Here is a 17,439-nt window from a genome sequence, read left to right as displayed (position 1 = left end):
AAAATTAGTATAAGTGCCCTCTTATGTAGAACACTGGTAAGATGATCTTCGTGTTAAATCCAATTGGACTTCATACGAGAAGCATGGACAATCAAATAAGTAGAAGACTAATACACCATGACCCATTGTTTATATGGAACACGTATATATCTGGTTACTGGCTGATATTTCTCAAACCAAGATAGTCATACAGGTTGATAAAATGGATCACTTGAAAGTAAGAGGTTCCAAAGCCAAAATGTTCCAAAATTTACATCATCACAATTCACAAAATTAAAACATACATAACCACAAGTAGCATCTTCATGTCATTTGATATGATATTGTACATCAAGAAGACCAATAAGTAATTCCACCACAGTTTTCAGCAACTAAAATGTAAGAGTGGTTTTTTTATGAGTAGCATGCCTCCAGAACATCTTCAATATCCGGGTCATCCCCAGCTTCTTTGTCCTGTTTAAGCAAAACAAAGAATAATGCATGAGCAACCCATGTTTGGAAAGAAATCCTTAATCATGTCATTGCAAGAGCACTCACTTATGGTATACTACAGGGTTATGGACTTATGACATGGTTTTACTGAATGTTCCTTTTTCCTAATTCACTGCTACATGAACAAAAGATGGTTTCAATTCCCAAAAAGTATTTGAACAAGTGTTACATCAAGGATACCAACTGATGGTGGCTCGGTTGGTAGGTTCTCTGGCTTGTTGTAGTGGATACCTGGGATCAAATCCCATTGCCATCAAAGGTTGGGAGTTTATGGGCATGGGTGATAGGCCCCCCCTTCCCCAACCGTGTAGCCCCATGAAGCCACTAAACAGAGCCTTATCCAAATTATATTGGGTCTGATTATAGTCTACAATTCTTTACATTTCGAGCACGAATCTAGCCAAATTATTTCAACTCGATTACCTTTTCAGGTGCTGCACAAAAGAGACACTTTTACTCTGTAAAAATTGTTACTTCTCTTATGTTCTAACTTACCTGTTACTTGTCCTATTGCAATTTATAAATTTGACATGGAAGAGACATGTCCACAACTCCACATTGCCTATTACTGTAAGTGGAATTTGAACTTCACAACTGACAAATGTCACTACCCATAATGTAAGAACGGTACTTGCAGAAAGAAGAAAGGAAACATAAAGAAAAGGGGAAAAATGGAAAACTAACCTTGTGGACGTATGAGATATTATTTCTACCAGGACCTGCAACAATTATTCCTCCTTGCTACCTGGAAAAAGCAAAGTTGGGTAGCTTTATCTGTCTCTAGATCTAGATTTGTTTATAAAATGAATACAAAGGTAGAGTAGTTAAGAACATGCTCCCTATGACATGCTAACAATAAAAAGAAACTATCATTTTTCATACCCCTTTCCATTGTCGTTGTTTTGATCAATCACATGAAATGTTATAGGCAACAGGAATAGCTTAAAATTTGTTGTGAATATTTTGACCTATCTATTTTCAGCTAGATCTTACAAATGCTGAAAATATAATCACATGGACCTTTTTGGCAATAATTGATAGAAAGACAACTTCTAGATGAAACTTTTAAATGCCAATTAATAAATTTCCCCTGATTAAGTGTCACAATCATGAGAAAAAAATACACATTAAGGAAAACTTTCTTAAACAATTTTGGCAGCATTTGATAAATAGGTGAAAAGCAGTATCTTTTTTTTTCTGTTATATCAGGTAATGACTATGAATCTTTAACTTTAAGGACTTATTTCCAATTTTTATGGTAGCTAACATACCAGCCACCTCTTGTCACAGTATCTTTCTCAAAGGAAAGCCTCCAGTCTTGTCTGTACCCTTCCATGTACAACTGTATTATCTTCAGACCAGCCTACAATATCATGAACGTAATTTGAATAGTGATCCAAGATTTAGTCAATAAACACAGACTCCATAAATTTTGAAAATGAAGTTTACATGTGCATGTGTTTCATGTATCTAATTTTTTCCCTCTACTGATGTTTCTTACATACCCCTGGAGTGAATGTTGTTGAGACCCCAGAAACAAAACTCAATGCCTTATATGACAAGTGACTAGGATCTGCATAAACTTCTGCATTGAACAATAGATTTTGTTAGTGAGATACAGTGGTTAGAAAATGATAATAGTAAGAAATTGAGAAAGGCTAAGAGATAATATTGCCAAGAAATGGCCTTTTTCCAAGTCTTCAACAGAATTCCAAAGGCAAAAAAAGTTTGAAAGTTATCTGAGTTGCAATTAGGTTACTTACTAGTTTGCTCTTAGATGCAACAATTATTTCCTGTTCTGGGTTTCTAAGCTAGCATTAAATGGTGCCATCATCAACTATGATTAGTTCTTTTATAGCAAAGCACAGAGTGCCAGTGGATATGGTGTGCAATTTGAGCTAGATTGGGTCAGGTTGAGGTCAACCGATTAGTTCTTTTATAGCAAACAACAGAGTGCCAGTGGATAAGGTGTGCAATTTGAGCCGGATTGGGTCAGGTTGAGGTCAACCGAAGCCCAGACCTAGGCAATGGAACCCTGATCTCAATCCAAGCCCAACATAACCCAAGTAACCCCAATTTTTGTAATCAGGTTGGGTTGAGTTAGCCTGATAGATGTGTGAAAAAAAATCCTATATTATTTTTTCCTGAAATGACTTTTTAGGTCTCATAAAAATTTAATTATATTTCAACAATACTTCAAGGAATAAATAGGAACATACTAATTTATACGTTATACATGTGTATATAATAAAATATAATACTTAAGTATATAAGGAGTCAGGTGCCTGAGGCCTCAACCCTATCCAATTCATCCTAAACTGGGTTGGATTGAACTTTATTTTCATCAACTTGATTTCTAAACATCCCACCCCAGTGGGGCCCAATGTTAGTTGGGTTTCAGGTTGATCCAAACCAAAATTGCACCCTACGTGTTCTGAATAAGACTTGAATCCCAAGGCATTTTCTGAATGACCAAATGGCATTCTTCCATGGAAACAGAGAATACATAACCCTGATGCCTAATTGAGTAATCTGATGATTTTAGAATGTAAGATAGACATTGATGTCCATAAGCAAAACTTAGGACATGACAAATAGTGAATTTCACTTGGTTTCCGGGTTAAATAATGTTTGGTGAATAAAGGACAATGGAAAAACAGATTATTGTTGGGATGGTTTTATCCCACCAAGAGGTTTCTTTTTGGCCAAATTAGGTCTCTCCTTGTTATCTATCAAATGATGGATCACGGTCCCTTAATCTCTAACACGTCCCAATAATCAATTAAAGATGCTAAGAATTTGCACAATCTTGTAGACTGATCCCCACCTTGTTTTAGTTAAAAACACCAACTGTTATGAATCACATGTAGTATCTTAGGAGATTCCATGTTTTTTTAGAAGCATACCTCCTTTGAATTTTGTCTGCTCAGAAAATGCCTTTGCCTAGAATCAGAATACATAACAGTGATAAAAGAAATCAGTCTAGTTGTCAAAAGAAATCAGCCTAGTTGTCTAAAGCAAAAATAAATAAATAAATAAAAGGTTATATATACAGAAAATGATTCTGATAACAGGTAATAGTTACAATATTTTGTTAGCTATGCTTTGACCATTAGAAAAATATACTTTTTCCAAAACCCTCAACTTTATTACAAGAGCCACAGATTACTTTATCTTCTGTAGAATCGGGAAAACAAATCCTTCTTTTCCCTTTCTGGGGTGAAGGAATAAATCCATCAAATTCACCTATTTATAAGGCGGTACATACAATGCCATAGGAAAACCTCAGTTTACATATTATCATTTTCATACACGGTCATTAACACGTGGATTGAAGCGCCTGAGCATGCATGCGTTGGAAACCCATGAAATTTTTACAGCATACCTGATCGACACTACCTGGTCCAATTATAACAAGAGCCACTCCAGATGCATCCATTCTATCCTGTAAAGGACCAATAAAATTACAAGTATGCTGGCTTGATAATGAAAAAAATGTTCCTTTTTCTTTCTGTTCTTTTGATTTTTCTAAAAAAGAACATGTAAACTAGTTGCAATTCATACATCAATAAATGTGAAGTAATATTACATCTACCAGTGGCACAGTAAGTTCTTTTAGTCAATAAACACACTACACAAGAACAACGCCATTATCCATAGCCATGGTTAGCAGAGTTTTAGCCTCATATAGGTAACCAAAAGTAAAATTCTATGAACTTTTGTAGTAGTAAGAACAATTTTTGGGAGGGGTAGACTGGATATGGACCTAACCTTTATTTATTTCCATGCAAAATGGCCTCTCTCATAGTCAAACCCATGTTCTCAAGCTTATCAACCCGAGATTTTATAATTACACTAAGCAATGACCCCTAAGTCTGGGTTCTTTGAGTATCTTGAACTAAATGATTGGGAAAACAACCAGAAATGTATCCTAATCAGGCCAATTAAGCTTCTTTTCTAGATGCCCTGACTACTCATGCCACATGCCTACAAGGGACCTGGACTGTCCATATTTGCACTCCCCAGCCCATTGCAGCTCCTTAGCGTCTCTGTAGTGGAGTTTTTGTCAGGTGATATTAGCCATAAAAATATTTTATTTTTAACTTAAAAAATGCATCCAAGATGGCTTATTCTGGATGTAAGGCCAATCTTTTTTCGACTGAAATTTGCTCTATGACTAAAGAATTATAAGAATAGCAGAAGGCCATATTGCTACTAGGAACATTCTTGGGCTGTTATTGACATACTCTCTACACAACCCAACAAAGATTGTATTTCAAATTGCAATGTTTTTTAACATATTGTGAAAATGCAGAATGAGAAAATTATTGAGGTAGATTAGTCGTTTCTTAGATTCATTCAGTACACCACATTCAATGTTGATATATACATTTCAATGATATCATGAACCTTTCTCTTTGATAGCAACATATTTGAAGACAAAACCCTCTAGTGGAAGTTGTGATTGGAGAAGGAAGTCTAAAAATCCCACATCAATTATTATTCTCAAATGAATTGATAACAAAATGACGAAATTTTTTCTCTTGGATTCTACATCATTACCTTCTTAGAAGCAAGAAAATCAGCACGCCGACGACAAAGGACACACCTGCGTCGACAGAAAAGAAAGAAGCATTAAGAAGGTATTACCAGATTGAATAAGTTGCAGCAAAAAAGAACAAAATTTCTCTGCCAAAACATAGAACATGAAATCAAAAAACCAAAAGATGATCACCCGAAATGACGAGCAAATGCAACAACTGCTTTCGTATCTTTCCACAAATCAGATATTGGAATTGATTTTCCATTCAAATCAAACACTTCCACCGTATCCAACGAACTTATGGAGTCTTCACTGACACCAGAAGATGCAATTCCTATCCATATTACACGAGAAAAATCCGATTATATTTGATAGGAACTTCATTAAAAATGGTTTCCAGACAACTTTTTTCCTACACAACATGAAACTTGCCAGGAGAGCCAGCAGTTGCGAAGACAGTGAAGCGGCCTCTTCCTTCGGAGAATTTCGACAGTTTGCCGATCTCTTTGAGTTTGAGATCAACCGAGAAACCTAGATTCCGTTTTCTTGTAGCTTTTAGTACACTAGTTGCAACGGGATTTTTCCCATGCGAAACAGCACTCTGAGTTTGAAACACGGTAGTTTGGATTGAAGCCGCCATGGGTGCTCGGAGAGGGAAGACAATCAAGCCATACACGATAGTTTGGATTGAAGCACCTAGGCTGTGTTTCGCAACTCTTATTCCGGTGGACGACACAATTACTGTTAATGATATTGAAACGTGGAAACCCAAAAATTATACACGTGGCACATAATCAACTCACATTTTGAGTTGGGATTTACTACCGACAAAACACGTTCCAATAGCGGTGATGGGATCTACTCTCACCAATGGGCGCCTCACAGGCACATCTACCGTGCATTGGAAATATCTCCTGTAAATAATAATAAATAAGTACGGAAAATGATTCCAATGCATGATAGGATGTGCATGTGAGGCGCCACGTGTGAGGAGCAGATCCGGTATCTAAATAGTTATTACAAAGAATTGGGAATTTGGGATCTGTTCCTCACGGAGCGGTGTCTACATCGACTTCACAGCTATATCCCTTAATAATAAATACAAATATGAAAGATGTTCTCAATGTGCGGTGTGAGGAGGAGATCCGGACTGTCTTTAGAATCTTCTCCAACTCATAAATATATTAACCAGTAATGTGTATGTAATAAGGCCTAAGGACTAGGGAAATGAAGCCTAACAATATTTTTTGTCTTTTTCTTATAAATTATAAGAATGTCACTTTCTACCAACTCTCTATTTTGCTTTTTTTTTCTTTCAAATTACAATAATACCACACTCTCCTACCAAATTTCTATCTCTTGCTTTTTTTCCTTTCAAATTACAAGAATGCCACCCTCTCTTCTACCAACTCTCTCTATTTTTCTTATAAATTACAAGAACGTCATCTCTCTCTCCATATAAATTATAAGAATGCCACTCTCTCTCCAATTGAGGGAGACCTCAACTCGGCATCTCGAATGCTAGGGGACCTGTAATCAAAGGTAATCGAGCTGAGCTCAAACTTTTGAACTCAAGCTCAAGTCTCTAATTCGAATCTAGCTCGAGCTAGACGACACCTCGAACACTGAGAGAGACCTTGGCTCAACACCTCGATCACTGAGGGAAATCTCAGTTCAGCACCTCGACAACTAAGAGAGACCTCAGCTCGACACCTTGTCAACTAAGGCACACCTTAGCTTGACACCTTGTGTCTCTAATTTGAATCGAGTTTGAGCTAGATGACACCTCGACCACTGAGGGAGACCTTGGTCACTGAAGGAGATCTCGACCCAACACCTCGACAATTGAGGGAGATCTCAGCTCGACACCTTGTCAACTAAGGGAGACATTAGCTTGACACCTCGCCTACTAGGTAAAGCTCAGCTCGACACTTCAGTAGTTGAATGAGACTTCGGTTTGGCATATCAGCAATTGAGGGAGACCTCGGCTGCTTTAGAGATATGTAATCAAAGGTATTCGAGATTTTGACTCGAGTTAAGCTGAGCTCAATCTCAAGTCTCTAATTCAAATCGAGATCGAGTCTGATAGTTTATGAGGGAGCCCCTGCAACGTAGAGCCCCCTCCGCTAGTAAATATATTAAGCTTAAATGCATACATAAGAAGGCCTAAGGATGAGGGAAATGGAATCTAACAGTAATTTGTGTCTTTTTTCATATAAATTACAATAATGCCATTATCTCTTACCAATTCTCTCTCTCTCTCTTGCTTTTTTTCTTTCAAATTACAAGAATGCCACTCTATCTCCTACCAACTCTCTCTCTCTCTCTCTTACAAATTACAATAATGCCATCTCTCTCTTTGCTTATAAATTACAAGAATGCCACTCTCTCTTCAATTGAGGAAGACCTCAACTCGGCATCTCGGCTGCTAGAGGACTCGCAATCAAAGGTAGTTGAGTTCGAACTAAGCCAAGCTCGAATTTTTGAGCTTAAGCTCAAGTCTTTAATTTGAATCAAGCTCGAGCTAGACGACACCTCGACCACTAAGGGAGGCCTCAGCTTGGCACATCAGTCACTGAGGAAGATATCGGCTCAGCACTTCGACAACTGAGGGAGACCTCAGCTCGACACCTTGTCAACTAAGGGAGACCTTAGCTTGACACATCACCTGCTAGGGAAACCTCAACTCAACACTTCAACAGCTGAGGGAGACCTTGATTTGGCACATTGGAAATTAAGGGAGACCTTGGCTCAACACCTTAGCTGCTTGAGAGACTTATAAATATATTAAGCTGAAATGTGTACATAAGAAGGTCTAAGGATGAGGGAAATGGAATATAACAGTGTTTTTTGCCTTTTTCATATAAATTACAAGAATGCCACTCTTTACCAACTCTTTATCTTTTGCTTTTTTTTTTCAAATTACAAGAATGCTACTCTCTCTCTTACAAATTACAAGAATGCCATCTCTCTCTTTCCTTATAAATTACAAGAATGCCACTCTCTCTTCAATTGAGGGAGACCTCAGCTCGGCATCTCGACTGTTAGGGGACCTGCAATCAAAGGTAGTTGAGTTCGAACTGAGTTAAGCTCGAACTTCTAAGCTCAAGCTCAAGTCTCTAATTCGAATTGAGCTCGAGCTAGACAACACCTCAACCACTGAGGGAGTCATTGGCTTGGCACTTCGGTCACTGAGGGAGATATCAGCTTAGCACTTCAACAACTGAGGGAGACCTCAGCTCGACACGTTGCCAACTAAGGGAGTCCTTAGCTCAACACCTCACCTGCTAGGGAAATCTCAGCTCGACAGTGCAGCAGTTGAGGGAGACCTTGATTTGGCACCTTGGAAATTGAGGGAGACCTTGACTCGACACCTCAACTGCTTGAGAGACCTACAATCAAAGGTAGCCGAGCTTGAACTTCCAAGCTTTTGACTTGAGCCGAGCTTGAACTTCCAAGCTTTTGACTTGAGCCGAGCTTGAGCTTAAGCTAAAGTCTCTAATTCGAATCGAGCTCGGGCCTAATAGTTTATGAGTGAGCCCCTACAACGCAAGGCCCCCTTTGCTAGTAATGTATTAAATAAAATTGGACAGTTCATGTTAGCATGTTTTTACTCTGAGAAAAGTTATTTATCTGTTTTTTCATTTATTGCAATTTTTTCTATTTTATTTTATTTTAAATATATAAAAAAGTAATAATTGCTAATTTTGACTATATTAATCAAACTGCACACTATTAGAGAGAGAGAGAGACATTTGGATTTTCTAATGCCTCTTATTTTAATGCATGTTATTATTATATTTAAAAAAAAATTTAAAAGATAAAGGGAGAGAGAGAGAGAGGGATGGAGGGAGTAGTAATAATAATTAGTGTATTTTAAAATTTACAATATTAATGACAGTTAACAATATTTTTATTAATTAATAGTATTAACCATGTTCATTAAAAATAGTGTATTTATTAATTAACTATATTTTTAATAATTATAGTATTTTAAAATAATCATCAGTATTTATTCAAAATAGTAATAAATACAACATTTTAATTAACATAGTATTTTTAGTAATTACAACATTATTAATTAATTAATTAAAAGTATTTATCAAAATACTGAATATATTAATTAATAGTATTTTAAATTAATATATTACTTTTAATAATTACACCAATTTTAACAATTACTGAATTTTAATTATTTTTTTAAAAATAATTTATCATTTATTAAAAATATTTTTAATAATTATAGTATTTATAATTAACCATGTTTTGTAGTGTTTTAAATAATTGTAGTATTTATTAATTAATAGTGTTTATTAAAATACTATATTTATTAAAAAATGTTTACATTTTCAAATTGTTAATTATTGTAAGTTATAATTTAAATTGTATTTTAAGTATTGTTTAAATTATATTTAGTTATATTTTAAATTGTAATTAAAAGTAATTATAATTAATTAATTTATTTAAATATAATTTAAGCTATAAATAGCATAAAATTACATTTAATGAACATAAATTAGCCAATAAAATAACCAAAAATAAAGTACCAATAATTTTGTCATAATTACAAAAAATTAACTAAGAAATTACCAAAAATGGATTAACAGGATTTCCAATAAATATGATACATTACCAATAATTAAAAATATATAACCATTAAAATTACTTTTTGAGATAAGCTATTTATATATATTCTCAAAATTTTGCATTGTTCCTAATTTTTTTGTTTTAAAAAATATAAAAAAAGTAATCATTGCTTATCTTGATTAGATTAATAAAGTTGCACACTATTAGAGAACGAGACCTTTGAGTTTTCTAAGGCCTCTTATTTTAATTCATATTATTATTGTATTTAAAAAATACATTTAAGAGAGAGAGAGAGAGAGAGAGAGAGAGAGAGGAGGGAGGGAGGGAGGGAGGGAGTAGTGAACTAGTGATAATATTTATAGTATTATTAATTAATTAAAAGTATTTATTAAAATACTAAATTTATTAATTAAGTATATGTTTGGCATCAATGTTGTAGATACAGCACGGTGATGCTGATGTGTGGGTTGGAAGCACATTTTCTTAGAAAACGGTGTTTTTTTTTGTTTGGAATCTTTGCTACCAGGTAAGACGTTTCTTGGAGCAACAACACTGTTTTCTGTTTAGTACCAATGCTCCATGAAACGTTTTAAGCACTGATACCCATTATCCAGTGCCACATTAATTACTGTCACCTCACATCCTTGTTGGCAGCAACAAGCTACAATTCCAGGAAACGCCAAATTCGGTGTTACTCCAAGCCATGCCTTCTTAATTCCTAAGGTGTGGCTTAGAGCATCGTTTTTTATGAAAAAAAATGATTTTGAACAAATGCATGTTTCCTAGAACATCATTTTTTCCGACATGGCACTGAAGTGACACTGTTTTCTAGAGCAATGGCAACGATGCCAAATGGACGCTAAGAGTATGATTGGAATCTTCTTATCATTGTGTCTTCTATGTCTTGGTTTATAATCTGTGCCATTCGTCTTAGTCCGAGGGCAAGATATTTAATCAATGAACATCCATTGTAAGGTATTTGATCACCTTAATAGTCATCAGATTTCTCATAAGCCGATACATTACACAGGTTTATATTTCATTTTGATCCCTTTACTTTATCCAATTGAACATCACAATTTCATTGCACCGGCCCCGCTAGTAAAAACATATAAATATAAAGATATTCGCAATGCACAGTTGGAGTAGACTGTGAATACCGAATACAGTCAGGTGAGGATCAAATCCGCTCTCTTTTCAACAGGAAATCGGATTCAGTCCTCTCACAAATCGTTCTGACACCTTGCTCAGTTCTCACAGCCGCTTGTAGCTGTGCATTCCCCGGAATAAAGACATATAATTATGAAGGTTTTCAACGCATGATTGCAAAAAAGCTGTGTGTAAGGAAGGTTTTGTGATGACTGAATCCGGTTTAGACACTAACGGGAATTCGGATCAGGTCCCAACAACTGGTGACAACAGCTTTTGCAGCCGTATATTGAGAGTATCTCACAATGAATTTATATTTTATTTTCGTTTAGGCTGTATTTGTTTTAGGTGTAAATTCAGTTTTATAATGATAGGAAATGTGAACTGGTTTAATTGTCGATGAAAATTGGGACCAGTAGATTTTGAAAATGTACACCGATTATGTTTGGTTGTCAAGGTATAAATTTAGTGAGACGGGAGCTATAGTTGACACAGAAAGAGAAGATAAGCAAAGGAAGAAGAAAAAGGAGGACGAGAAGAAAGAATGAGAGAGAACGAAAGAGAGACATATAGAGAGAAAAAGGTCTGAGATGGGTTCACACATTTATTGCGGTGGAACAGAGAAAGAAAAAAAGAGAAGAAGAAAAAGGAGAGAGAGAGAGAGATCGTATTACCACTGCCGCCTTGGGGTTCAGATCCACCCTGGTTCATATTGTTACTGCTGCTGCTGGGTTTTTCTTCTGGATGTTTGATGGAGATGCATTGGTGCTAGCGAGAGAAAAAACGATAGGAAAGAGATGTTAATTTTACATCGACAATTTTGATGTATATTTTACATTGATTATTGGTATAAACAAGTTTAAAGATAAGTTTTACACCGATTTACAATGTAAAATCACACTCTTTTCAAACATTTGTAAAATCAAACCAGGGTGTAAAGTTTACCCGGTTAGATTTTCCACCCCAAACAAACGTGGCCTTAACCTTTTTTTAATTATTATTTTCAATTTTGAATTCCGCAATCGGTAATTTGATATCCATCTATCCGAAATTCGAATTCAATCTGTTTAGATTAAATACGGATCAATTCCTATCCGATCCGAAATAATCCGATTCAGTTGAAAGTAAAAATAAATATTTTTAAATAATTAAAAATTATTTTTATTTAATTATATCAATTATATAAATATTTATCTCATTCGAATCCGATTTCAAATATAAAAGAATCCGATTTCATGCGTATTTTGCACCCCGCGCTTCTGGTCGGAATCGTGAGCCCAAGCATTACTGTTGAAGAGAACATTTCTTCAGCTTAACAGCGCTGATGGCAATCCTTTAAGCATCGAGAAGGGGAAGAAAATGAGAATTGCTACCTTATTTAGGGTTTTGCGGAGTAGAAGCAGAGCGCCATTATCACTGCTTCACACTGTTGCTTCACGCTCGTTCTGTCAACTGCTATATCGGCCCGAAAGGTTCGTTTCTCCATTTTCTTTAGTCTGTTTAATCTCCTGCTTGTCGCATCCGTTGGCTTCTCAGTTGATTTGAATACTAGCAGACCTTCTTTTGGGATCGCTTTTGATATCGATGGAGTTATAATTCGAGGCCACACTCCTATCGGAGGCTCTCAGCAGGCACTAAGAAGATTATACGGTGATTGTGGTAATTAGACCTTAACATTTCATTCCTATTATTTGTTACGTACTCGTCAAGCACTCTATATTGTTCTAAATGCGAATCTTATCGCACTTGCTAATTTCTTGTTTTGTTTTACCTCAAACAATTTAGTTGCTTAACCTATAAAATTGTTTTCTATTAACAAAAGTTTAGGATGATGTAATACTGATGATTCTTATGGTCTGGAATAAATGTGGTGATTCTAAAACACCGGATCCTAGATTATGATTATGAAAGGGAACTAGAGATTCCTAATTGGGAAGCCAACAATATTCTTATTGTGTGTGTGGGGTGGGTGGGTGGGTACTTGCACCTTCTATCCTGGGGATTAATGATGCTAATGAATAATTAGATGCCATGGCCAATTGGTTAGTTTCCTATATATAGCACAGTGACTTAGTGAACACCCTGTTGATCCTTGTGGCTTGGAGTACCTACTAGAGATTCTAAAACAAGGATCCTAACCAATGTTTCCACCTGTGTACTGCAATGTGGAACTAGATAATTTGAATTGGACAGCCACAAGTTTTTCCCACTATTTTCTTTTGTGAAAGGTGGGGAGGATAGGTGTACCTTGTTTACCTTTCACTTTTGAGGATTAGTATTGCTAATGGTGATTAGATGCTATTGACAAGTAGTATTAGTTTCAAACATATAGAACATTGAACACCCTCTTCTAGTCTAAACTCTCTCTCTCTCTCTCTCTCTCTCTATCTATCTATATATATATTTGTAACTGTGGAAATTTTAATGATTAAGTGAAAGAATGAATGTTTATGAAATGCTGAAAATCCCCAAGATATAAGTTGTCCAGCACTCCATTGAGGCAATTCCTCACCCGACACTTATTCTCTTACAACAAGTTGCCCCAAAAACATCAGTTTCCTGTTCTCCCCTTGCCTAGCCATTGCATCAGCTAGCACATTTTCTGATTTGTAAGCCTAAGTGAAGCTTTACATTCATTTAAGTTTCAAAATATCACAACGTATCAGTGTGCATTGTATATATTGTTTTTTAAACCCACTGAAATGCTGAATAGAGATACTTATGAGGTTTCTATGGGTGTAAACATTAGAAACCATCCTAATAATATCCCTCCTGAAAAGTCAGACAGAGAAAAGTACAGAAAACAACAGAATCACACATTTTACACGTTCAGTATTGAGTGTGTTGATACTTTGAACCTTGCATGCATTTTAGCTGCCAAGGTTCTCAGCTCCTTGGCTATCAAAAACAGAAAGGTTCTCAGCTTCTTCAATTAGTACCAATATTGCTAAAGGCCCTGTTTGCTTTTCTGTAGCCAATGCACTGCCACCTTTGAGCCCCCCCTCCACCACTAGGTTCCTCAATCTTAGTATCCTTGCCATTCTTAGACCTTGCAATGCTGCTATCAACACAGCTCTGATTGAATTGCTCTCCTCTATGGGTCCATAGAATAATGCCAAGATGTTCCCACTTTAGTCTCTAAAAGTACCTCCTATTCCAGATGTTCTGGGGTTTCCCATGCTACATTTCATCAAAGTATAATTTGACTCACCTTCTAATGGAGGAACTTACATGATCATGGATGTTTTTCTCCTGCTTTACTTGGTCTTCCTTTCTAGAGCTAGGAAAGAAAAATCTTACATGATCATGTTTGTTTTTTTCCCACATGACTAGGGGTGCAACTTGGGTTGGCCCAAGTTAGCATATTACACTGCTTCTGTCTTGGGTTTCTGGGCCAGGCCCATTCAAGTTGTCACAAAAGTCCAACCTGAGCCCACCTAAGTTGCACGCCTACACTTGACCACCCAACCTTACTTAGGTCAAGATTTTCTCTTCATTGACTTGATAAATGTTGATACAATGTGATCAAAGTGTCATCCACACATGCTACAAAACCAAGGATGAAACTTTATAAAAAAATAAACAAAATAATATTAATTGTCATTATCATCATCTAAGCCTTGTCCTAGCTTCTGGTTAAACGGGTCCTTTTTCACTATTCTGTTCTATGCAATGCCATATCCATTGTTAGAAATAATATTAATTGTTATATTATTAAAAAATCCTTGGTATGCATTCATCATTTGTTTAAATAGAAAAAATGACGTCTAATTTGTCGACAGATTGCTTGTCTCTTGGTCACTGGATTAGTCTACACCTTGAAGATTTTCAATCAAGGACCCATGTTCACTCCTTCTGATCTCTTGCCAACTAGGTCAAAAATTGTCAGCTTGCCTTTAACCCCATTGACTTCATGTGCCTTCTACAATCTATAGCCCTACAAGTTTTGTCAATGAGATTGCAACCATCATATCTTTTGGCATTTGTTTTACGAGGATCTTTTTCCATTGGTAAGCATTCCCCAAAGCAGTCTCCTTAAGCTTTGCTAGCTTTGATGGTGTTTTGCACAATAATAAAAGAAAATAAAGAAGAAAAGAAATAGTAGAATAAGAGAAAAAAAAGATTGCTAGGAGAGTCTCACTACTAGATTCTAATTATTTACTTCAAAGTCACTAACCAAGAGAAGAGAAAGGAGGGGACTTGTCACCAGGAGGGAGAAAACGCCTCTCTTCTCCAAAGAAAACAAGTTGATAAAGCAAAGTTGGTAAAATTTCATTAATTTGGTAGAGGGATATATCACTGTTTATAGGGAAGGCTAGGAAGGAAGAGTCAACTCATTATGAGGGTGTGGGGGAGGAGGTGGAGAGAATACGGAAGCTGATTTGTACAGAATCTGATGAAATCAGAATGAAGGTTACTTGGAAGTGAATCCTCAGAAAAATGGATTGTCTAGTGAGGAAGGAGAGGGTATTGAAATAAAAGTTGATAAGGAGATAGAATTGAATCCTAAAACAGGAAGAGGTTATCAAAAGGTTGACCTTGGGGTGGGGAAAGAAGTAGATAAAACATACCATAGGAAACCTGAGGAGAAAAAAGAGGAGAAAAAGGAGCATAAAAAGAAGAAAAGAACTGAGGTGCAAAGGCTAATATCTGACATTGAGGCTGATCTTGAGTTTAGAGGAAGGGGAGAGAGGAGGAAGAACTCTAGGTGAGGAATCGACTTCAGGAGGGACTTTATTGAAAGTGTATCCATGAGAATTATCAGCTGGAATGTGAGAGGATTGGGAAGTGCTAGGAAAAGGAGGGTAATAAAGGATTTATTCACAAGAGAGAAGCCTGGTATTGTGATGGTGCAAGAGACGAAGCTCTCTGAACTGGATGGAAGATGGATAAGAAGTTTTTGGAGGACTAGGGGTGTTAGTTGGTCCTTGGCTCCATCTTGGGGAGCCGCTGGAGGAATTGTCACCGTCTGGAAGAATGAGGTAGTGGAAGCGGTGGAGGAGCTAGTGAGTAGATGCTCTGTCTCCATTAAATTCAAGAATTTGGAGGATGGATTTTGTTGGGTACTTACCAATGTGTACGACCCTAATACCTATAGAGAAAGGAATGAATTGTGGGAGGAATTGTATGCAATTCGAGGTTTATGGGATGGGCCTTGGTGTTTAGGAGGGGATTTTAATGTCACAAGATACTCAAAGGAATCTAGTAATCATGTACAGTCAATTACAACAAGCATGAGGAAATTTAATGGGTTTATAGAAGATTGTGAGTTAAAAGAAATTCCCTTGATGCAAGCTAGATTCACCTGGTCTAAGTTTCAAGATAATCCTCTGTTCAAAGCTGGATAGGTTTCTATTCAACCTAGAATGGGAAAACTACTGGGGAAATCTAGTCTCTAGTGCTTTGCCTAGGGTCACTTCAGACCATTGTCCCATTAAGATCGGTGTGGAATCCCTAATTAGTGGACCTAAACCATTTAGGTTTGAGGATATGTGGTTAACTCATTCGGATTTTGAAAGCTTAGTGAAGGATTGCTGGAATGAGGAATTAAGGGGAATAAAGTGGAAAGGAGTCAAATTCCATCAGGAGTTGAAGAGACTGAGAGTTAAGTTGAAGGAGTGGAATAAAGATCACTTTGGTAGGGTAGAGGAACAAAAGCTGAATCTGTTCACACAAATTGAAAAGCTGGACGAGAGGGAAGCCCAAGGGCTGTTGAGTGTGCAGGATAGAGAATCAAGAAGGCAATTGAAAAAGGATCTAGAGGAGGTTTTACTCAGAGAAGAGATTTGTTGGAGGCAGAAGTCAAGGCACAAGTGGATTAGGGAGGGGGATGGGAATACTAGGTTCTTTCATGAGTTGGCAAATGGTAGGAGGAAGAACTTAGTGGCTAGACTAGAGTTAGAAGGGCAGGTAGTTACCAATCAAGCGGATCTAGCTAGGACCTTTGTAGATCATTTTAAAACTGTCTTTAGAAGGACATTGAATGAGAGGGTGCCTATGGAAGGATTGGAATGGCCGAGTTTAGATGGAGAAAAAGCAAGGTGGTTAGAAAGGAATATTGAAGAAGAGGAGACCAGAAGGGCAATGTTCATGATGGACAGATCTAAGGCGCCAAGTCCGGATGGATTTACTATGGCTTTCTACCAAGATCGTTGGGACATTTTGAAAGAGGATTTATGTGATGCTGTTAAGGAATTTGTTGAGAATCATATAGTAAGTCCGGGAGTCAATGCCACCTTTTTGGCCTTAGTCTCTAAGAAACCAGATGCTTTCCAACCTAAGGATTTTAGGCCAATTAGTTTGGTAACTAGCATTTACAAAATCTTGGCTAAGGTGTTGCTTTTGAGGCTTAAACTAGTTCTCCCATCCCTAATAAGCCAAGCCCAAGGGGCCTTTGTACAAGGGAGACAAATAGTAGATCAAATCCTAATTGCTAGTGAGTGTGTGGAGGATATGAGAAGATCTAAAAGAAAAAGTCTTTGTTTGTAAGTTGGGTCTAGAAAAGGCCTATGATTTGGTGGACTAGCACTTCTTGGTACAAGTATTGAGAAATTGTGGCTTTGGGAATAAGTGGTGCAGTTGGATTTTTGGATGTGTTATTTCCCGCCATTACTCTGTCCTAGTTAATGGAGTAGTGAAGGACTTCTTCCTAGCTTGTAGAGGTATCG

At 36.7% G+C, this 17,439-nt stretch overlaps 2 protein-coding genes across 3 annotated transcripts in view; one reads left to right on the top strand and one right to left on the bottom strand.

Moving 5' to 3' along the window:
• Positions 1 to 393: 393 nt before the first annotated feature.
• Positions 394 to 5,675, bottom strand: LOC148868274 (thioredoxin-like protein AAED1, chloroplastic). The gene is made up of 9 exons (XM_088968219.1): positions 5,468 to 5,675; positions 5,228 to 5,369; positions 5,056 to 5,101; positions 3,878 to 3,937; positions 3,399 to 3,435; positions 1,998 to 2,077; positions 1,760 to 1,855; positions 1,177 to 1,233; positions 394 to 453 (listed from the first exon to the last, which is right to left on the bottom strand). Exons 1-9 carry the CDS (start codon positions 5,673 to 5,675, stop codon positions 394 to 396), a joined length of 786 nt encoding a protein of 261 aa, XP_088824345.1.
• A 6,197-nt stretch (positions 5,676 to 11,872) lies between these two features.
• Positions 11,873 to 17,439, top strand: part of LOC148868273 (hydrolase family protein / HAD-superfamily protein) — a 48,794-nt gene continuing 43,227 nt past the window's right edge. For both annotated transcript variants that reach the window (XM_088970324.1, XM_088970323.1), the window contains exons 1-2: positions 11,873 to 12,243; positions 12,327 to 12,430. In XM_088970324.1, coding sequence (XP_088826450.1) covers positions 12,131 to 12,243; positions 12,327 to 12,430 — 217 coding nt within the window. In that variant the 5' untranslated portion in view covers positions 11,873 to 12,130. The remainder of the gene's footprint in view (positions 12,244 to 12,326; positions 12,431 to 17,439) is intronic.

Source organism: Nelumbo lutea, chromosome 2 (genome assembly GCF_056320005.1).
Source record: "Nelumbo lutea isolate HS-2025 chromosome 2, American lotus-T2T, whole genome shotgun sequence".
NCBI classification, from domain to species: Eukaryota; Viridiplantae; Streptophyta; class Magnoliopsida; order Proteales; family Nelumbonaceae; genus Nelumbo; species Nelumbo lutea.
The sequence above is the reverse complement of the archived record's forward strand: the minus strand, read 5'-3'. Positions and strand labels throughout refer to the sequence as shown.

Bases quoted from the DNA above. Each gene is read 5' to 3' on its own strand.
- LOC148868274 (XM_088968219.1), bottom strand. From the start codon at position 5,675: ATGGCGGCTTCAATCCAAACTACCGTGTTTCAAACTCAGAGTGCTGTT. The intron at 1,856-1,997 runs GTATGTAAGAAA...ATGATATTGTAG, and splicing joins CAACAACATTCACTCCAGGG to GCTGGTCTGAAGATAATACA. The intron at 454-1,176 runs GTTAGTTTTCCA...TTGCTTAAACAG, and splicing joins ATATCTCATACGTCCACAAG to GACAAAGAAGCTGGGGATGA.